The following is a 22,959-nucleotide window of genomic DNA, read 5'->3' on the forward strand; positions in this document are numbered from 1 at the left end:
GGTGCAGGTGTTCGGCCACCTGCGTGTCCTCCTCCGATTTTCCCATCTCAGCTGCTGGCTACAGGGATATGGAAATGAGGGCAGTAAGGAAAATGTTTGTTCTAGTTTTGTATGGCAATGCTGCAGATCAGATTTACATAATTTTAACAGTTTCTTGATTGTACGCGGATACAAAATATGTTCCATAAATCAGTGTTTTTCTACTCTCATCTGTATCCCCAATTAATATTTACCATTGCTAAATTTTCTCAGTTTGAACCTTATATTTTTTTTTTTCTTGAATATCAAAATCTTAAAAATTAATTTAGATATAATTATTAATTAGCCCAACCTCAAAATAATGTTTAGAATCTCACACACACACTCACACACACTCTCTCACACACATTCAGACACACACGCATTCACACACATGCACACACACTCTTTAACACACATGCATTCACACATGCACACGCACGCAAGCACACGCACGCAGACGCACACACGCACACACACATGCACACCCACACACACAGCATTATTTTGAACCGCGATACTTAAATATGACCTAGATTGAGATTGAGCAATACCGTTTTGGCAGTAAACTTAGACCATTATCTTGGAATTGAATTAATGAGTTAATTAGTTTGATCAGTGTCCATTGCCAGGTGTGGGGGCTCCCTACACTAAACAGGCCTCCTTGCAGTGTTGCAATGCTCTCCCCTGTCTGTGTTCCTGGAGATTACCCAGGGTGCAGTGCATTTATTCTAGACTCTGAGTTCCCAGGCTCTGGCAGTGCTGCGCTGCACTGTCCTGGCTAAATCCTCCTCAGAATTGGCCATGGGAACGCATTTGTTGTCTTCTCTTGGACTCCCAAATCTCCTCACCCTAAACATAATAGAAGTAAGAAAGGGAGACAGAGAAACAGCCCTTGGCAGACTTGCTGGTATCGAAACACTCCAGTCTTTGGTGACGCACTGCTCCCATAGGAACATCACTTTCGTTGCCAATGAGTGTGCTCATGTAAAATTGGTCTTCATCAGGGCCTTCGCTTTTTGGAGGGGCAGTGGTTTGCAAGCGTTTACCATTCTCCTTTAGCTTCTCATTCTACACCTCTTTATCAGGATGTGATTTATTTTATTCCTTTCAAAGTGTGAATCCATTCTGTCTTGTCTTTCTGTTAAGGAAACATAACGCTCTGTGAGTTGTCTGTGTGTGTGTTTCTGTGTGTATTGATGAATCCATCCCTCTCCCAGTCACTCTGAGGGAATGCTCTCGCTTGAGCAGTAGCTATGGTAACTCCATCCTGCTTCTCTGTGAAGATGTCTGGACTTTGTTCTGAGGAGAGACGTAGCGCCGGCGCACAGGGGACACGTTCTGAACGTTGATATGAAGATGAATGGCTCATGTATTATTTATTAATGAATCTCAAGTGCAGTATGAACTCCTCCATTGTTCTACATACATTAACGGCGGCGGCAAACGCACCCTGAATCCCATCCATGTGTCTCATCCCGACGAGGCGGTTTACAGTGACTGTGTGGGACTGAAAAATGCACTCCGTCCACGTTGAATAATTCAATGCCTCTCTTTGTGTATCATGGAACTTAATTTCGTCAACATACAATGGGTGTGTGTGTTTTTCTCGCCCACCCCCTCAATGTATACTCTGAAGAAGTCAAATAAAATCTCTTGAGCGATTAATTAGAAAGACAGAGGGCAAGGTTAAAAGGCAGATGAAAGGATCCTGGCCATGTGCTGAACCCTGTTTATGCAGGCCTCGCATAAAGCCTGTTTCATATTCCCACTTTGTGAGTCATAATTATTCTCAATTAGACAGGGAAAAAAACGAGAATGTTTTCTGCGTGTGCTGTGAACGAGCCTCGCCGTTGCTGCAGATAAGCCGACTCATTATCGGGGAGGTTGCACCAGTTCTCAAACGCTCCCTGAAGACGCGATTGAGTCATGCCCGTCTTTCCTGTCAGCCCTGAATGTTTTTTTTCTTTTTTTACACCTGAACTACAAGTAACTGCAGGCTGTTGTGAAAACAGCCAACGGCCTGTAGTACCTTTCCTGTGTAACCTCAGTAGTACCTTGTGTATCCTGGAAATCAGCTCTGCGCAGCTTCCTCGCCCACTACGGCCCCCTTGTGTCCCATGGTACAAACACACTCCTGGTTTCCCACAAGGGGCAGTCGGGCTGGGCCACTGCCCTGGCACACAGTGGGCTGCACAAGGTGATCTGTGTTTCCGGAGGGACGGTTGTTTGCCTTTGCAAGTCCTATCTGCTCCTGTGTTGGCCGAGAACCCCAGGGCACGTTCACATAGGCTTTGATCTTACTGCACGGGAGTGGCGGCCGTTGACTTCCACGCCCCCTCGCCTCCACCCCTCGCACTCTGAAGACCGGGATGGTACCGCCCAGCCCACATCACAACACTGACTCCACTTCCAGGGCTGTCCTGATTACTTTATTATAGTAGTAGTAGTAGTAGTAGTAGTAGTAGTAGTAGTAGTAGTATGTATTTAAATACATAAATAATACATATATTTCCTAAACAATTTATGTAATCAAATACATATTTATGCATTTTTTTGTTTATGTATTCATTAACTAATCTAAGAAAGGTGACCAATGAGTGCAGGCCTCCCTCAGAGTCCCTGGCAACGGTTCCTTGAAAGATCTGTCAGCTGGTGTTTGTATATGTACACATTTTAATTTTCACCAGCGTCTTTCTACGTCACCTGCCCCCTTTTTTTAAGGGCTGATTTATTTTTTTATTTTTTTCAACTTTCTGTCGGCTCCTTTAGCAGCATCCAAAGCCGTCCCATTTAAAATAATAAAAGATAAAATCCAGGAAGTGTGCAAACATCTTGTTTTTATCACAGACGAACACCCACTCCGTTCTCACATCTTTTCCAGTCACACCAAGCGCTGCTCCTGCAAGAGATCCTTCCCGCCTGCGTAACCGGACCGCTGAGAAAATCAAACCCACCGGCGCGTGACGTTTATTTTGGCAGCGCTGGTCGCCCTAATATTCTGGCCCTAGATTAGCTGTACTGAGCAAACAGGGAAACTGCTTTCCCCTCTCATGACTAGAGCTCGCTTCAAAGCCCATGAAGGAAAGACTTTTTAATCCTACTTCAGTTTAGTTTCTGGATCCCCCCTGGGCACTTTCCAGAGCACCGTAAGAATGTTTGTTTAAAAAAAAAAAAAGAAAGAAAGAAAGCAATGTGAAGAAGGAAAATGGCTACTTCTTTGGGGGGAAGGTTTGAAGCAAAACTGAATTCCCTGCCTGCTGACATTTTGCTCTAGGCGCTGTGATACTGACTTTGTACTGTGCAACACTGTTGGGAAATACCTTCCCAATATTGGTCTTCAATTCACTCACAGTGCAAAACATCTGTCCTCATTGTTCATCGTTATACAGACAGCTGCCAAGAAGAGATGGTTTCAGTTGCAGGTGAGGGTTTTTTGAGAGAAGAGGTGTTTCTTCACAGTGAGGGGAAGAGGAGGCATCTCACGGAGGTTCAGATCAGGTCAGAACAGTGGTCCCACCCCCCGACTCCACCTAGACCCAGTTCTGCGTCAAGAAAACCAGAGCTTGAATTCGGGGTTCAGTATCTGCAAGTGACAGGCAGTTAGAGATTTTGATGTTGTGCCTAAATCTAGTGTGCCTGTATATGTGTGTGTGTGTAATGTAATATTAGCTCCAGCTCATGGTAGGTATAACTTAACGCAGCATTATTGATATCTATATCTATATATACATAACACCTTTGATGTAGTGTTCTTTGAAAGCATCGGTGCTTGTAGCTCGTATGTTCAGCGTAGCTCCCAGCCAGTGCTTCTCCCCCTGATCGCAGGTGGAGAAAAGGGCCGGGTGAATCTGCTGGCCAGCGCAGGCCGGCGAGCTGTGAAATGAAAACTGTTGACAGCAGGTGTTTATGAAGGAGGAGAGGAGAGGGGGGGGGGAAATCAATCTTCAGTGGGAAAGCACTCCCAAGATGAAAGCGATCTGCGCATTTTCATCTGAGTAGAAGACGAACAGGGCTGCTTTTTCTCAGCAGTAAATCCTCATCTTGGTGTAACAGGTCACATAGTTTCCTCATACCTTTTCTTCTAACCATACCTTCATCTATATATTATATATATATATATATATATATATATATATATATACATTTATTTATCTCTATATATGGGCCGTATCAAATTTAGCATGTACAGGACAAGCTGTGGACATGAACTTCAGTCCGAGAGCATCGCTGTTCTGTTTATTGGCAAAGGAAGAGCATCAGGTTTTGATAATAATGGAGGAAAAGGAAAAAATAATATTGTGAGTTAAAGATGGTGGTAGAAGTTCAGTGTTGACATTGAAGGAGGCAGAAGGACATATGGATCCTATCCTCCTGTATTCAAAACATCCCTTACACACACACACACTCACTCGCACAAACACAATCTTTGAGGAGTCAAGGCTGGCGTTGTGGGAAGGCTGTATTTCTCACAGGCCCTGGCAACCCGTATTAAAAACATGGGAGAAACTGTCAACATCACAATTACCCCAGTTATGAATGAAAGGGGGGGAAGCAGAGGAACAGAACAGTAAGATCAGTTTTCAGCGCTTGATTCGAGAAGACAAATCAGAAGCAGATGTGCCAGAGATGCCAGCCCCCCCACCCTTGGCAGCCCAGCGCAGCCCACTGGCATCAGAGATCTGAGAAACGAGGAGTCGGTGACGTAACCCTTTGCGGCCCTTATTTATTATCATTATTATTTTCCTTTGGAACGGTTACTGTATTTATAGTTGTGTTTATTTTCTCACGATGCGGAGACTAGGTTGCTCTGCACGGCGTAGGAGGGAAACCGATGTCAGGCTTCCTGCTCGGCCCGTTTTGGGGAAACGGGTGACTGCCATTGAGAGTTCGCCCCGGTTGTCGAGCCATGATGTCTTGAGCGGGCCTGGAGGATGAAGTGGTGTGGGGGGTCTGTCACCTCTGTCATTCACCGAGGCAAAGACTGCTTTTCCGTCTCCATTACTAGTGGCCATCCCACTTTAAAATGAATAAACTAGAAAACTGGAATGTTCCTGCTGTTGATTTCCCCTCACTGTTCAATGTGTGTCGGCTCACACACAAACAAACAAAAAAAGAGAGAGACACAGCTAGCTGTTTATTGGTCTTACAATTGCACTACCAATGGGTTACAGCCTATTTAGAGAAATTGGGAAGTTTCCATGGATAAAACGGCCGATTCATATTTACTCAAATCTCTACATTAATAAAAGGTATTGAAACGAGCCACCGGAAAGTGGCTTTGGGGAAACGCGACCGCACTGGTGATGACGGTGCCCCGTGTCCTTGTTGACCGGTGACAAAGACATGACGTGCTGGCTGGCGTCGCTCCTCTGACGTGGAGGAGTCACGGTTTGCGGCTGTGGAATCGCAGGGCCTTGATTTGCAGCGGTGTAAAGTGATAGAAATATGAGTGTTTATTCAACATGAAAAGAGCCATCATCTTCTCATCCTCTCCGAGCAGAAGAGAGAGAGAGAGAGAGAGAGAGAGAGAGAGAAAGAGAGAAAAACACAAACAGATGACTTGTTTTTGAAAATCTAAAAGGGAGAATACTTCTGTGAGCCGGTTCTCGGGGGAATTTGACTAACCCCACTCGCCGTTTGAACACTGAACATCTGCTAAAATGTACTCTTCACCTACCCACCTGCAAATGAATAATCTTTTCATTACTGATCTCCCATTAATGCTTTCCCGGCCCAGTTTTATATAACAGATGTCAGTAGAGGGTGTCAAGAAGATTGATGTTTTTAATAAAATCCCTGTGACAAGACTTTTGCGCTAAAAGGAATCTTGAAACTTGAGGGGTGTGTGTGTGTATGTGTGTTTGGTAGGTTTTCATAAGTTTAAGCTTTGCTGATGTGGTTTGAAAAACTTTTTTAAAAAGCACGTTTGAAGATGTAACGCTGAGACGCCCACCTCCGCTTGTGTGCCGTGGAATCGTTTCAATCACTTTCTCTGACAGGATTGTTGTATTTTGTGTTTCTCTGGAAAAAATAGAAAACAAAAAATCAAAAGGCACACAGGTTGTCTTTTGCGTAGCGGGGCTGTTGAGACTGTGATTGGGAGAGCTTTAAAGACTTAATTTTAGATCAAGAATCAAGCCTCTTTTAATCTGCTAATGTTTTGTCACTCATAATCGCGGCGCACATGTCTGAGAGATGAATATGGACGATCTCGCTTTTACCGCCACAGCATTCAGGATTTTTACAGGAGAGGAGGACGGGTGAGGGGTAGGGATGTCAGCGTGCGAGAGACACGGCAAACAGCCCTGACAGCCACTGCGATCTGCACAACCCTGACATGACTGAAGTTACACAATCAAGTGTCGAAACACACATTTACGTGTACCTGTGTATATATAGAAACCTATGTACTACATTTACTTCTATGGAAATATAGAAACCTTCTATGTAAATTCTGATGGTATGTTTGCTGTACATGTTTAATTAATTATTGAATACAATGAGCATTTAAATGTTAGGCTTTAGTCATTCACCCTGAAGAGTTTTTCTGCCTTTCCTTTTATCTGCCCATGTATTTACTGGCATTGAAATTAATATTAAAACGAGGGAGAGAATATAATATTGAACAGTATGAATGTTTTTATAATATGTATGTATGTATGTAACGTGACAGCAGTGGGGAAATGTCTTTTCCATACTTCTGCCTAACCTCTCGTGTAGAAAGTTGCACCTGTACCAAAGCAGTGATGTGTAGGTATTGCACAGTTAAATATTGAATGTCCCTGTTTGGAAAATGCAAAGCACTTTGGAGATCAGCTGGTACATTAAACATCTCCTGGCTATAGGAGACCTGACTGATTCGGTGCCTCTGTACGGTGTCTCACCTGTGGGGGTGATTTGGCACCAGTGGGCCGGCGTTTGATTCACCCGATGAGATTTTTACTTTTGAGTGTGTTGATTTACAATCCCGTTCAGTTGCACTTGGTCCTCAGTTCTGCTTGGGACCTAACGAGTGGGGGGGGCTAGACCTTCCAGAGACATCAGCTGAGTGCTCTGATGGTCGGTACAGTCAGGCTAGGGTCTCCTTGATCTGAGCTATACGTCGACTACAGGAGGCGAGAGGACGAAGCTGTTGACGTGTGACCAGTAGGACTTCCTCCCCTTGTGCCTGGCAGTACCCCCCCCACTTCCATGCTCTCTTAAGAAGCTGCAAGAGATATGACCCAGCACCCAGCAGGATAAGGTTCAAAGTCTCGCTCTCCGTTCGGCCTTTTGAAAGGACACAGAGTGGCGGCCGCCGAACATGACGACTGAGGTGTAAGCGGTCGGGGGAATGCTTCTCTCCCTTGCCGCAGAACAGAGGTGGGGGGAGTGAGGACCTGGGCTCCTGAACCCTAACTCTCGCTTCACCTAACGAGAAATTCTGACCAGCTGTATCTTGGAAGAATAATAAAGTACTCGTGAGTAAAAGGTTTTGTCCTCTGCTCTGAGTTATGTGAATTAGGTATTTATTCTTCGAAGCGGTCTAGCTGAATCCCTTTCCCACAGCCGGACATGTTTTCCTTCCCTTTGTCAGGGTTCGCATTGCAACAGCTTTCTTGTCAAGACTGTGCAGTGACAGGAGTGTATGTTTTTAACACACCGATCCTTGCTTGGAAAGATTGAAGGGAAGTGATCTGAGTTTGTACAGAATCAGTGTTTTTCACCGTATCCTGTGTTCTCCAGCATCTCTGCTGTGGAATCGGTTTGAGACAACAAAGGTCTTGTCCTTACAGGAGCTGGTTAATTTGAGGATCCTCTTTGGAAAAGTGGTTCTGGTTCTGTATGGCCGGAAAACATGTCAGTAACTAATTGATTGAGGAAAAATAAAAATAGCTTCTATTTTTCTTCCCCCTCATTCTTGTTCTCCTCCTCTATTGAGATGACAGTTGCCTGGGAGTTTATGTCACAGAGGAAACGTGTCACAATCCACGTTGAAACCCTTTCTGGTGTCGCGTTTTTTGTCAGAAGTGGAAGTTCAGTCGTGAAGCTCCGAGTTCACCTCCTTGTGCTCTGTAGTTGTTGTTGACACTTACAGCTTCCCTGCTTGTAAAGTGCCTGACTTGTAGGCAACTGCCGCGCTCTGACTTTCAATTAACGTCGCTGGCGTGCGTCCTGGGGAACCTTGAAACCCGTGTATCCTTCTGGATGCCACCCCTGCCCTGGAGGGGATCAGATAAGAAAAGACACGCCAGCAGCCGTCACTCGCAGTTCAAAGCGGCGCGGAGCCCCAGGCGGCAGATAACGAGGTGGGCCCATCTGCATAGCGATGTGTTTATAAAGCGGCAAATTAGGCAGATCAAACAGCATGCCGTTTTTTCTTTTCTTTCCTTTTTTTTTCCTTCCGTCCTGTAAATACACAAAATACACAGACAGAACGGGAATTACAGTCAGCCGGGTGACAAGTGAACGACACTTGGACAGTGAGCTGAGAGAGTCGTCAATGCGGCTACTGCTGTTCGCTGTAATTACACACATCACACTACAGCACGGCTTGTAACTGTCATCCGTGTGTGAGTGAGGGAGTGAAAATGTGTGTAGGGGTGTGTGTTGAAATGTGTGTGTGTCAGTGTGTCTAGGTGTGTTTGATTGTGTGGGCAAATGTGTGTGTTTGTGTATGTTGTTGTGTGAGAGTGTCTGTGTAAAAACAAATTTGAGGGTGTGTGTGTGAGTATATGAAAATGTGTATGTGAAAGTGCTTGTGTAAGTTGGTGTAGGTGTGTGTGTAAATGCGTGTGCAAATGCGTGTGCAAATGCGTGTGCATGTGTGTCTCGTTTCATATGTACGCTGAGCCGAACTCTCTCCCAATGAATGCGCTCAAGAAAACTGCTTCAGGTCTTAGATGCCCAAGGTGGAGCCCAAACACACAAAAATGGCCCACAAAACATTGAAGGACATTCACTTTGTTTTCCACCCTCACCTTAAAAATCACCTTAAATGTTTAGCTGGGTATCTTGGCTCAGGGGCCGCAAGATCCAAAACTGCGTCATCCTGTTTTACCTGGGGATTCGATAGGCATGTGTCTTGTGGTCTCCACCCAGAGTTAAGCACCAACTTAGGGTCTCAAATTCTATCCCACTGGGGAGTCCAGCGGCCACGCTGAAGCAGGTGAAGGTGCATTCCCATGATTCCCCATCTTATTTCTCTTTTCCCGTTTAGCTTGAAATAAAGACCAAGGTATTGGAAGCTGGGTTTCATGAGGAAAAACTGAAAATGCAGCAGAAACACGATGCTGATGTGCAGAAGGTAAGACTGAGCTGTTTCCATTGATTAACCTATAGATAGTTATATTTGTGCTCTGTTGTTAAACCTCACTTTTACTGCACTGTAATGAAGGAGAAGGAGCTGAAGAACAAGAGTCGCACAACCATCGACTGTGTATTAGGACTGTTAAGTGTATTAGTTATGATTGTAATTTTTCTTGGCAAAAGTGCACTTGATGGGCCGCCCTGCACAGCTGTGTTTAACAGCAGCGGGACGAGATAGATGCAGGATGCAGAACTTAGACCGGTGGCTCTGGGGAGGTAGGGTGTCTCAACGAAAACTACAATTTAATTTTGTCTCAATGGGCTGCAGATTAGAATTCAACAATCAACCGGCTATTTTTTTTATTTTTTATATTCACCTCATACTTTGACATCCTGCAAATTTGTAGGGCCTTGGTAGTTAAGACGAGCTCTGTGTAAATACATCTATAGGATTAGATGGCAACAAAGCAGAACTGGAAAGCCCGGCAGTGCTGGATTAGAGTAATGGGTCCATATTCTGCATTTTGAAAACATTTCCTTTTATTTATTGTTTTGTCATGTATTGTTTATTGTTCTTTTGCGGGTCACAGTCATTAGAGGAGCAAGTTAGTCATGGTGTGTTTTTTGTGTGCTTGTCAGTCCCTGTAACCTGTTGTGCAGGTCGGCTGACGAATCGCTCAGAACTGAGTAAGATGGTTTTAGGAAATCTGGTGCCGAACCCATAAAACATGAAACGCCAGCGGCAGAGAAACCGGCTGGTCTTGTCAGATACCGGAGCGGCCTGGAAACCATCGATGCTTTGAATCTCTCCTGGAGCTTCCTGTACGACACCCTGGGGATCAGGGACTGCGCCACCCTGCCTTCTCTTTATTACCTTACACGCGATCCGGCCCCTGAGGTCACAGAAAATGCACAAATAGAGCTCTGGCAACCAATACACTTCCATAACGACGTTACCTGGGACCTGGAGATGCAATTTCATGCTGCATTTCTCCTGCAAGCCTGAAAGCAAGGGGAGTCCTGGAGAGACTCCTCCTGTGCCCAGAATATTACTTGAGATCCCTCGAGGTCACTGCTCAGAGTGAACTGGTCAGCACAGCCTTTTCCTGTTTTCATATACCACTTCACTTCACTTCACCTCCCTGATTCTGACAGAGGACTATTCCTCTTCATAGGACAGGACTCTGACCCTTTGCTTGGCCATCAGTGTGATTTATATTTGTAACAGGACTAATCGGTATCTGCAGACCTCGAGGTGCAGCATTGAGCTCACCTCTGAGTCGATCCATTCCGAGTTTCATTTCTCTGTGTTGTCGTAGCCTGGCAGCATTACCAAAGGGTGACGCCCAGTCTTCAACAGATCAACAGATGACCGTGATTTGAACCTCAAGGTTTAACAGACACTCTTCTGCTGCTGCAAATAGTGATGCGGCGTGGAATCACATGAAACAACGCCATTAATACGGTGGCAACAGGAGAAACAAACCCAGGCAGGCCTCAAGTGCGTTTCTTGAGAGCGTCGTCTCTTTGTGAGGAGGGCACCCGAGTCACGGCCTCCGGACAGTTATGTTTAAGGATGGTAATCACCCTAGGACAGACTGTCAGTTTGTGATGAAACAGCAATGCAAGGCAGCATTAATTAGCGAGCCCATGTAATTCATGGACGGTTTAGGTGGGGGTTTTGTTACACCAAAGAGCAGAGAATGTACAGGCTGGCTGTGGAGTTAATTAAATACCTACAGCAGCAGAAGGGATGAAGGGGGGACATTGCCTCTTCTGGGAAAAGTGGTTAATAGTGTCGAACCTGCCTGTGTGTTTAGCAGCTGCTTTCTGTGCTGAAGTGGTCCCTTAAAAGCCTCCCATCTCTCCTAAAAGCAGGTGCCTCTCTCTCTCTCCCTCTCTCTCCACTCAGCTTTCACTTCCTCCTCCTCCTTCTCCTCCTCTGCTGCTAACAAATGTTTTCTTTCTGTGGAAAAACAGGGGGGTGGGAATTGCTTGTCCTTAAATATTTTTGAAAAGCTGCCCAAACTCACATTTACCACGATGCCGTCCCTTTCATCTCTGTGCTGGTGGGAGGGGTGGATGATCAGTGCTGCATTAACGGTGTTCAGAGGGAGAGGAGACGGACAGCATGTGACACTGAGTGTGACATTTGGAGAAAACAGTCACTTACGTTTGGAAAGAATCTTAGGGCTTCATCAGTAGCCTTTCTTTCTGTCTAACTATCTATCTATCTATCTCTGTCTCTCTTTCTCATTCCATCTCTCTTGCTCTCTGTCTCTGTCTCTGTCTGTCTCTCCCTCTCCCCCTCTCGCTCTACCTCCTAGTCTGTTCCCAGTGTCAGAAGCACAAACACGACTGCTGAAACCTGTCCCCACATCTAGTCTGATTTGAAAGCTGATACATTCACTTCCGTTTTCCCCTTCGAACTTTTAAAATCGTTAAGTTATTTTGTTAAATTAAAATGGCTGTATTTTGTGGGGAAGGTGACCTGACCTCACACATCATTACCCTGTGTGGCTTATTGTACAAATTCAAGCAGAGCTGTGTGCTTCCACTGAACAGATTAAACAAATAAAATAGAGAAGGCAGGGCAGCCTGTATCGCAGCCCCTCCGCCTGGCAGGCCTTCACTGGCTCTCCTTCAATATTGACCGTCTCTGATCTTGTCTTGCATCGCAACCGCAGAGGACGCTGATCGGCACTGCGGTGTCGCACTTCAAAGGTCTGTGTGAAGGATGTCCATATTTGCTCAGGTGCATCTTTCTGTCTCTTTGCGCCCTTTATAAATACGTCTCAAGTGAGGAAGGCCGTGTGAAGGAAGCGTCCCGGGGAGTGGACGGCATCTCCTCGCCTGGTCTTTGAAGCCCATCTCTCTTTCTCAGCACCCTTCTGAGCCCGGTCCACTGTGTCAGCCCTGTGTCCATGTGTTTCTCCAGGGCGGGGTGGGATTACTGGGGCAGCAGAGGCCACTGTGTGTACTTTGAACTTTTTTTTTTTTTTTTTTTGATGCCCTGCAAAGTTCATGGAATATTTCTTTGAGAAAAAAAAAAATCTACTTTTAAAAATAGAGACATTTTGTTGATTCCCACTTTTTCCTTTTAGTTTTGTAAATGGCTCGGTGCTCCCTGACTGCTCTCCTATAGAGTTCAATCATGTCTGAAAGGTTAGATCAAGGTCAACCGAACAGCAACTCTCATTTTCCATTTTTTTGTACTTTAAAAGAGAAGACCCAGATTTCTCTTTCTTTTTTGTGGTGGAACATTTTTTTTAATGAGTTAAGAAATTTGATCAGGATCAAAGACAGGCCTTATGTTGTGCACCCCAGTCCATCGTTGAATGCAGTGACATACACTTACTTTAAATGTAAGGAATATATATATGTATTTATTTGTTAAGTATTTGTGTGTGTGCACACAAAAATACTGAAAGCCAGACCGTGTCTACTGTCATTATTAATACTTCAGTCAGGCCTTCCAACAGAAGCTCACTGGGATAGAAATAACGAGGACAGTCTTCAGCAGAGACATAAGAACATAAGAAAGTTTACAAATGAGAGGAGGTCATTCGACCCATCGTGCTCATTTGGTGTCCATTATAACTGAGTGATCCAAGGATCCTATCCAGTCTATTTTTAAATGTTCCCAAACTTTCAGCATCTACCACATCGCTGGGGAGTTTGTTCAGATTGTGACGACTCTGTGTGAACAGTACACAGTATCCAGATGAGCTCTAACTAGTGCATTGTACAGTCTGAACATCACTGCCCTTGTTCTCAATTCTACACTTTTGACAATATACCCTAGCATTCTGTTTGCCTTTTGTATTGCTTCCCCACATTGCTTGGATGGAGAAAGTGAGGAGTCCACATAGACTCCTAGGTCTTTCTCATGTGTTACTTCATCTAGATCTGTACCTCCCATAGTGTAATTATAGTGGACATTTCTGTTACCTGCATGTATTACCTTGCACTTGTCCACATTGAATTTCATCTGCCAGGTGTCGGACCACAACTGAATATTATCCAAGTCCCTTGGCTGCTGAGATTGTATCTGCTGAGCCACCTATTTTAGTATCATCTGCAAATTTGACAAGTTTGCTAACTATCCCAGAGTCCAGATCATTAATATAGATTAGAGAAAAGCAAAGGCCCTAGTACTGATCCCTGTGGAACTCCACTAACAACCTCACTCCAGTTAGAAGCAACTCCTCTAATCAACACTCTCTGTTACCTTAAAATGTACTTGACTGTTCAATCCTCTTCTTCACATGTTAGGTCTTAGATTTTTTTTCTTATTCTTCAAATATATTTGCGATTCATTTTTGGGGCAGAAGGAGTGAATAACACCGAAACCTGCTTTGTGTCGCAGCACTGCTCGCTGACTCTAATCCATGCCGTATCTGTGGGGCAATCCTAATCCTGTGAATGGCATCGGGGGAATAAATTAATGACCAGGTCAGCAGGCTGCCATTTCAAAGTCGGTCCATTTCCTCCCACAGATACCGTTGACATTACTTCCTTGCCATTTCAGATCTTTCTCCTTTGACCTGCCTTCGCTTGCTTTAATTCATTTTCAAATATAACGATCGAGTTGAAAGCGCCAGGGGAAAATGACCAGTGTGACCATAGCATTGCCCCTGGGCGTGTGTCTGTGTGATGACTGGGTAGATGACGGCCTGTGTAGCTGATAATGAGCGCTGTTGTCTTTCATTCACCTTCAGGTTTTGGACCGGAAGAACGGCGAGATCGAGGAGCTGAAGGCCCTGTACCGGAACAAGCAGAAGGAGTCTGAAGAGACCATCCGAAAGCTGGAGAAGAAAGGTGAGCCTCCACGGTGCTGTCAGATCATGTCTCCCCTCCTTGAGCCGCAAACTCCCGCAGTTACAGGGCACGTCTGTGGGTTCTGGTTTCTGGCATGGTCAGGATGCTGGCCCGCTGTGCGGATGGAAGAAAGCATCAATGAAACCACAGCCACGCCAGCAATGCAGTACATGCAGGCAAATACAGTAAAAGGAATAAACAGATACGACAGCGGATGGCAGGAATTGTGGGTTGAAAGGAGAAGAGTGTGGATCGGCAGTCTGAGCAGTCGACACCAGAGCCGGGCTCCTAGCTCTCGCACACTGGACTCCTGCAGGTTTTATTGCTACTGCTTAATTACCTGCTTAGTGTCAATCTTAAGGTTGATAAACTGACAAAGACTACTTTTATTTGTATAAATCCACTGTGAATACCATTATAACAGAATTATATTACTGTTAATTTGAATACACTAACTTACCACACAAAAATATAACCAGGCCCACGCCTAGAGAACAAAAATATTTGCTACCACTAATTGAAGTTGAGGTTGAGTTTTTTTGGTAGTCTTATCCCAGTATATGTGCATATTTGTTTTAATTGATTGTGAGGATTTTTCACTGTGCACCAGCTGTCATCCAAAATGATTTTTAATGATTTTGAGTATTTATTTGGCCACCAAATAATGTTTGAGAAGGTAGAAGCTCCTGAGCCACAGGGTAAAGCCATTTCCTCTGTTTGGCTTGCTTAAGCTGCCCCATGTTGTCGGTGGGTCGCCCCAGTCTGCTGCCCCCTGCTGTCCGCCGTGCGCTACGCAGTTACAGAGAGCTGTCCGCAGAGGCAAGACCATGGGGAGTCGGGCTGGACGGCAGCACCTGTGGGCAGCCGGGGGAAGCTCCCCTCCTCGGCCCTGATCTGGCGTGTTTTGTCTGTGTTTTATAGTTCAAAGCCTGGTGCGAGAGTCGCAGGTCGTACGAGAGAGCAAAGAGAAGCAGATCACAGAGCTGAAGAAAATGTCGGATCAAAGTGCCGAGTCTCTGAACAACGAGTGGGAGAAGAAGGTAAAGCCGTGTTTTCTGAGAACCTGTTTTGGCTCCGGATGCCCCCCGAAGGGTTGGGTTTGTGGGACAGTAAAAAGACCTGATAAAATAACATCAACCACCAGTTTAACTCTTTTCAAATCCAGTTAATATTTTGAGATTGGGGTGTCATAGGCAACATGTTTGTTATTGAAAGCACATGATTTATGTATGTTTTTATGCTTATAATTATTCATGTATGCATTCTTAGTTGTATAACAGAAAACAAATCCACTTAATATCCACCCACTAGCCTGGCATTTCCCAGTGGCAGGTTTACACTGGGGGCCCGTTCTTCAGATACAGGTCAAGTGAGCCCAGAGGAAAATAACTCTCTACTGGCAAGAGAGTGCTCATGGGACTGAAGTCAAATTGGGAATGAGGCATCTGGAGGAATGGAGAGGACAGGGGGGTCTGTCAGGGGCTTCCAGTCACTCAATGGTGGGCTCTGTGGTCAGAGTTCAGTGGTGCGAGGTGGTCAGGTGAGGAAGAGCATGTTTGTGGACCTTGTGGTCTTCCTCTGCAGCTGCACAACTCGGTGGCACAGATGGAGCAGGAGAAGTTCGATCTGCAGAAGAAGCACACGGACAACATCCAGGAGCTGCTGCAGGACACCAACTTGCGCCTTGCCAAGATGGAGGCCGAGTACGGTGCCCAGACCAAGGCCACGGTGAGGAACAGGGGCCGGGGTGTGAATTAGCAATTCAGGCGTAGCATGGTCTTAAATGAAAGAGTCGATGTGATGATTTGATAAGCTCCGGGTTCAGGAGAGCTGCCATGCTAGTTAGCTGTAGAAGTGTAGGCCACCCTAATTTATTTATAATTCCCCTATTTTCTTTACAGGTGTATTAATGTCAGTACCTGCAGAGATGTTATGAAAGCAGAAAATGAAGGCCTTTACACAAAAATAAATGTCCAGTTGTCCCTGCCCTTGAGTTTCCGAGCGTCTCCACTGGCTGGTATTTATCTTGTACCGGCAGACGAGTCAAAGCGCCTGCCCTTCCCGTTCAACAGTGAGCGAGCATCTGAAACCCATAATGAAAGGAGTGCGTCCGCTAAAAAAAACACGCTGTCCAAATCCCTACAAGGCCTCCAGCCTTGCAGCGCTGCGAATATCAGAGCTGCACGCCGAAGGAATTCTGTTTGAAACCCGAGACTCGCAGATTAATCAAAGTGCTGCATAACCTTCCCGTCGCTGGCCAGGAGAATTTGGGGGCCATCAGATCTAGGCCACGGCACAAAAAAAAAACACGTCAAAGGAATTCGTTTTGATCTTTTACTGACATGGTTTTACCTATGTGTTAGTTCTACCCCTTCTTATATCCTTGTCTTTGAGTTCAATCTGGACAGTGTCATGATGTTAAAAGCCGTATTAGTTTGTGTTTTTGATTCTACACACATCTGATATCAGTGCTTTCTTTAAAATAAGATGAAAGATACAGATTTCGGTCACCGTAACAACAAACGTTGTCAAAGAATAAGTATTCCTACCGCTTGAGGTTGTAACCTGTGATAGCGGTTAACTGGAAAATGGACAGTGAGGTGATTGAGTCACACGCGCACATTGAAAAAACGATAATCTGTACAAGCTCCGGGAAAAAATAAAAAAAGTCCGCAGTCAGATGAAACTTCACGCTGTCATTAATGAATATTACATCTTTAAAATTAGCATTCAGCGCTTGTCACAGGTAACTGTAAATATGGGGGAAAATGGACGCGGTCTGTCAGCAGGATTGAATTTAAGAACCATCAAAAGCAGGCAGATCCTGCCGAGCAGCCCCCGATTTAATAATTAAACAAGGTAGAGTTCAAGGCATGGCTTAAGATGAAAGAGGATTCTGTCACTGGAAATTAGTTTCTCTTCTTTTTCTGTTGTTGGTTTTGGCTGTTTTTTTCTCTGTTTTTTTTTACCCCTTTCTCTCTCTCTTCATTCGTCTGCTTTTTTCATAAAGTTTGTGGTTGTCAGTGTGTCAAGAAAAGTGTGCAGGAAATTGTGTTCGATGCTTCTCTGGTTTGTGTTTGTGCCATGATAGTAATATCTTTCTCTTTCTGTATTTCTTTCACTCTCTCTTGTTTCGGTGGCTGCATCACTTGAGCATTATCTGGTGTGAAACACAAATTACGAAGGATCTGCTACAGCTGTGATGATGTCATAGCCGAAGATCTTGGCGTCTCTTCAGAAGGGAGATGTCAGCATCGGAGTAATTTTGTCTGCACCCCCTTCCCTCCCTCACTCCACCTGTACTTTTCTGTGCCATCATTTTTTATTTATTTTTCTGGCCTTGTTTATGCGAAGGCTTTATACTTAAAATCATTTTTAGCAGCGGTTTCAGCGGTGTCGTCTAGACTGCCAAGTTAACCGGGACCTTCTATGCAGTTGTGTGTTTGCAAGCGCCTTCGTGCGAGAATGCAACTGGGTCGAAGTTGTGAAGAGTTCAATGGTTCATGCTGCTCACCCATCCGAACTTACATAATCAAAAGCACTTGTAGTTCCTTCATTGCTTTGCTTTGAAGGCAGTCGCTAGCGTAGGCTGCCAGAGACGCATGCAGATCTGTTCTGGCTAAACCCGAAACATAGATCATCGTTTAAAGATTTTACAAACAACATGCCAGGCTCAACTGCAAGTGTACATGAGAGGTTGAAAAGTGATTTATTTATAGTACACTATTTAAGATTCTGGCTACAATAAAAAAGTTAGTTACCCCTTAGATATACAGATCACTTTTTTTAATATATAATAGTGTCCAATCCATTCCTGGTCCAGGGATCCTTGTGGAAATTCCCATTTTGCACATCCAGTGAATTGTCACCTTTCAGCAAACAGCCTCACTAACACTACTTGACCTGACTTTTATTTTAATTTACTTCACTGTATTTGCGGTATAGATCCAATTTGCGCATTGTATGTATTTTAACGCATGTTGTCTAACAGTTATAGCATTGTGAGGTGTTTGGGGTTGGGATTGGACTCAGGCTTATGGTGAAGGTTTGGCGGATGTTAGGAACCGGTTTCTTTTTTATTGTAGAATCTGGCCCGAACCAATCCAAAATTTGTCCCAACTGCCGATTACAATTTAAAAACACACAGCTGGACGGAGGGTTTGCATTGGTTGGAGGGAAAGATCCTGATAATCAAAAAGCAGTCAATTAAGTCACCAGGTCAAATCTCTGCCCGTGTCCTGGCCTATGCTGCGGTCTCATACACGCTGTCTGTTCGGTGTGATGGCTCACGCTCAGGGAACCACACTTGGACGAGCAGGCTGTCAAATTTAGGGATATTTTGAAAAATGTCTATCCTCTTATCTTTCCAAGTCCCTAATCCACTCGGATTCCTTTAAAGTGGACTTCAAGGTGAGAGTTCAAAGGGAAAACATATTTCCCCTATGGCTCACCAAATTTGGCAGAGAGACTTTTTTTACATCTAAAAATATAAAATTGGTTACAGTCACACACTGCATTATTTCTATTAGTGTCTGGGACGTACAGGATAATTGCAATGCAATGACACCCGAATCTGTGTTCATCGGCCGGGAGATGGAATGACCCACTGACTCCACGGAAGGGGGAGAAATCCAAAACAAGAAAATATGTTATGGGTTTGAAGAGGCGTTTGGGACTTTTTCCTACAAGAGTCAGACCTTCTGAAGTCCTCTTATGCCGTTTGGAAAAATAATGTCTTTAAACATTTATTTCTCTATAGAACAAAGGAATCAGGGCGGCTTCAAAGGCAGCTTTAAAAATAACGCCAGAAAAAATCTCAGAGCGCCTCTGACTGCTGCCTGAGACTTGAGTGCATTCTGCGGTCCGTAGCGCACAGTCTGCCGAGCCTGAATACAGGAGAAAACAGACGTGTTCATGGCAAACCCAGCCAGGTCACATTTCTAAGAGCAGAACGGTTCATTGTCTGATGTGTTGTAACAAATAGAAAGAGAAAATGTCTTGGGTCGTGTTTAGTTTTTTCTCCATCCCACTTGCTTTCAGGAATCAAAACAAGAACTCTAATATCCACCGAATCTGCCGTGGCATCGTGGGGCTGAAACAGACCGAGAACTTCATATTTCCACTCCTGTTGCAGTTAACAACGTAGGCCTCATTTCCTTCATCTCAGGGTGTGACTTTGATTTGCAGCAGGTGAAAACTGAACACAATAAGCTTTCTTCTTCTTCTTCTTTGCTGCACTAGAAAAATATCTTATTAGTCATAGTTATATGTGCATACAGATATACAGTGCCTATAGAAGAGGGTGTAGACTTTCTACAGACACTGTATATACAAATGTATTGATTATATTTGTGCTGACCTGGGAAGGCCAGTGCGAAGGGGTGGGTGTGGCAGCACCTTAATGGTCGCAGTACTTCCTCCAGACCTCCGCTGAGTTCCCCTGGGGCGCTGCACCGGGCTGCCTGTCCGCACACTGCTGTAAAACGGGGAGGAGACGCTAATTGAGGTCTTGCGTCTCCAGGACCTGATGGTGAAGGAGCTGGAGGCCCGTGTGCAGCAGCTGACCGTGGAGGTGGAAAACAGCAACACGCTCCGGCAGAAGGTGGCCCAGGAGAAGGCCGAGCTGGAGGTCCAGATAGCGGCCATTAGCTCTGAGCTGCAGGAGGCCAACCGCAGGTGAGGCACCAGGAGGCAGACCCATAAGAACCTGTGAATCACTGATCGATCAATTTCAGCATCCTTTCCTCAATTCCCAGTTTCTCTCATTGCACCTTAGTCTCTGCCTGACCTCTACTCTCTAAGAATAAAAATAATAAATAAGTTAGGCTTCGGGTCAGATTTGCGCACTACTGTTACCAAGGGACTGTGTTTTAATACCTTAAGCATACAGTGTAAGCACACACCGACCACCCCCCTACAATAATATCCAGATTTTTATCTCACTACTGTACACAGCTATAAATATCGTATTTAGTTGGACGGGAAGCCTCCAATCTCTCTATCAGGATTAGTCAGTCTGATTTTCAAAGGATAAATCCATCCTCTCTTTATATATTTATTTTCAGAACTAGTCGAGGTGTAGAGGGAGAAGGGCAGGGGGGAGGAACGCCGATAATCCCTCGCTTTTTAGTCACAGCTTGTACCGTGGTGTCACATCGGCAGCGACCGCATGTTCTTTTGAAGCTCAGAGAAATCTGACGCGAGTTTTCTCTTCCAGGAATAATTCCCTGCTGAGGGAGAAGGAGGCGCTGGGCGAGCAGCACGAGCAGAGTCTGAGGAAGATGCAGGCCAAGCACAATGCCGACCTTGGACATCTGCAGAAGGAGCACGCGCTCTCCGCGGCCAAGGTAGGCGCACCTGGCCTGTCCCGCCTGAGCCGTCCCAGACACACTGCCAGCATGGAGAAGGAAATGCAGAGCAGGGGATTAAAACTCACCCCCAAGCACTTAAAACCCAAGAAGGCAACAGTTTTCTGTTGACTCTTAGTAGGGTTGCACTAGGGCTGTAGCATCATTGTACTGTAATTTCACGTACCCTCATTGTCCTTTATTGCACTCTACCCTGAATAAACCAAGGGCTACCATATGAAACATGCCTTTGAAGTATAACCATGTCATGTTAAGGTATTCCCATGATGCAGTGCAGTGGAAGCATAAACCCATAGGCAACCACTGTCAAACGAGGATAAAACCACAGTAATACCAAGTTAAAAGTGCACCAATTTTATGCTGAGCTTTATGAGGTGACCTTGCATGAGGGCAATCGCAGAAATTGAGACGGATATTTTTTTTTAATAAGAACATGTTTTGCGTGTGTGTGTTTGTAGGCCTCGGAGGTGATCGAGGAGCTGGAGCAGACCGTGTCGCAGTTCAGACTGCAGCTGCAAGACAGTGAACTCAGCCGACAGAAGCAGCTGAGGGTAACTACAGGGGAGATGCAGGGGGGTATTCATAAAAGTTCTGCTTGCGTGCAGTTTGTTTGTTTGCATAATGGGCCGAAACATTGACGATCTGTGACACAAGTGAAAGTTAAATCCCAGGATAGTATTGTTACAAGGATCGTAAGTAACTTTTAATTTGCATGTAAAGTTAACTTAGAAAAGAAAGAAAGACAGTATAGTTGTGAAGAGATGATGACATCGTCTTGGCTGGAAAACTGCGTTAAAAATTGCTTTCCTGCACAATCCCTGATTTGATTTCTCTGTTCTGAAATCACGTTCTCTTTTCAATTTCAGGAACAAGAGAGCAAGTTTCAACAGGAGAGATCAAACCTCGAGCATATCAATGAAAAAAAGGTATCATCTTAATCCATTTCAAATATTTCAGCTCAGAACACAAGCGAATGGTGGCTCAGAGATGTGTTCTGCATCTTAAAACTCTTTGAGGACGTGTCAACAGGTTTCCATCCAATAAACTTTACTAACACGCTGGTCTGTAGTATATATTTTTTGGCTGCCCAAATAGCTAAAAATTATTTCTGGAATCACCATAGTTTACAAGTGGATCTTACATAGATTAGAAACTTTATTTCATTTTTTTTTGGTAGAATTCTCTTTGATTTTATTCAAGTTTCCTACTTTAAATAAAAATGTGGCGGTTGAACTGAGAAGTAGGAAAACATGCCGCAGGCAAAATGGATCAGGTGAGTTGATCGATTTTACAGGCGCTGTTAAAAACCCACACACAGGAAAAGCGGGAGAGAGAGATCATGTGACTGTGTCCAGATTCTGTCATCTGATTCTGGAGTTGTGTACAGACCTGTAAAGATCAAACGTGTGGCCGCAGGATCAAAGGTAGTAGGTGTGACGCAAAGGGGGAAACGATTGCCTAATGAATTGGGCTAATCTGTGAGATGGATGGTTGGCCCGTGCTTAATGGCAGGAAAAACACCTGGTGTGAGCCCATGGCTCCTACTGGGACAATTAAGTCATAAAGGAGGGAGTCTCACAACCGGTGTAACGAATCGGACATGTGAACATCTGCGGGGAAGCTAGATACCCCTCCAGGCCACCGGGCCTTCACTTCCCCTGTAGCCCCTCTGAGTTGAACTTTGCTCTACAGGTGTGCAAAGTCTTCTCTTCCTCATCGCTATGAATGTGATTGTCGTGCATTGCCGCTCAGTTTTCTGTGCCTGACTGGGGAAAGCAGAAGGAACGTGGTCAGGTTTTTTGTCAGGTTTTGGCGATGTCATGGGAAAGCTGTAGGAGAGAGTGACAGTGCGTGTTCGATCTGCCACAGGTGCGCCACCTGCAGGGCGAGGCGGAGAAGGACAGAGCCGAGGCCAAGAAGATCATAAGCAGGCTTGAAGACGCCCTCAGGTGAGTCTCCTGGGCCAGAACTCTTTGGTGTCCTCCTTCAGCTGCAGGTGTGAACAGGGCCTCCGAGAGTTTTACTCCTTCACTGATCGGACACACGGACAAAAGGATCTTGCTTTATAACTCCGTAACTATAAATCAAACAAGTCACAATGCATATTATTATTATTAGTAGTAGTGGTATCATTATTATTTATCACATTGTATTGTTTAGGCCATTACCTTCATGGGGGGATTTCATACCATTGTGCAAAAAACAACCCCTGATATCATTAGAGAGCCTTTATGGAGAAGTTACTTAAACCACAAAGCAAGAGTGCAGCTGTTAATAGGATGTAAAATTACCCTGGTGCTTGAAAAGGGGGAAAAGAAACTGATTTCCAGAAAGGAGGGGGGGGGAAATACTTCTCAAGATCCCAGCTCGTCCTTCGCGGTGCACTGCCTGCGTGCTGCCCAGCCGAGGCGCTCTGTTATCGCTGGCGGAGAGCAGTCATAGGAGAGCAGGGAAACCACAG

The 22,959-nt window shown here is 45.0% G+C and overlaps 1 protein-coding gene across 2 annotated transcripts in view; it reads left to right on the forward strand.

Moving 5' to 3' along the window:
* cep112 (centrosomal protein 112) overlaps positions 1-22,959 on the forward strand; it is a 119,161-nt gene that overhangs the window by 21,990 nt on the left and 74,212 nt on the right. For both annotated transcript variants that reach the window (XM_066704260.1, XM_066704261.1), the window contains exons 9-17: positions 9,221-9,307; positions 14,031-14,130; positions 15,052-15,170; positions 15,715-15,858; positions 19,652-19,806; positions 20,348-20,477; positions 20,957-21,049; positions 21,365-21,424; positions 22,368-22,447. In XM_066704260.1, the coding sequence (XP_066560357.1) occupies positions 9,221-9,307; positions 14,031-14,130; positions 15,052-15,170; positions 15,715-15,858; positions 19,652-19,806; positions 20,348-20,477; positions 20,957-21,049; positions 21,365-21,424; positions 22,368-22,447 (968 nt within the window). The remainder of the gene's footprint in view (positions 1-9,220; positions 9,308-14,030; positions 14,131-15,051; positions 15,171-15,714; positions 15,859-19,651; positions 19,807-20,347; positions 20,478-20,956; positions 21,050-21,364; positions 21,425-22,367; positions 22,448-22,959) is intronic.

This window comes from Amia ocellicauda, chromosome 5, assembly GCF_036373705.1.
Source record: "Amia ocellicauda isolate fAmiCal2 chromosome 5, fAmiCal2.hap1, whole genome shotgun sequence".
In the NCBI taxonomy this organism is placed as follows: domain Eukaryota; kingdom Metazoa; phylum Chordata; class Actinopteri; order Amiiformes; family Amiidae; genus Amia; species Amia ocellicauda.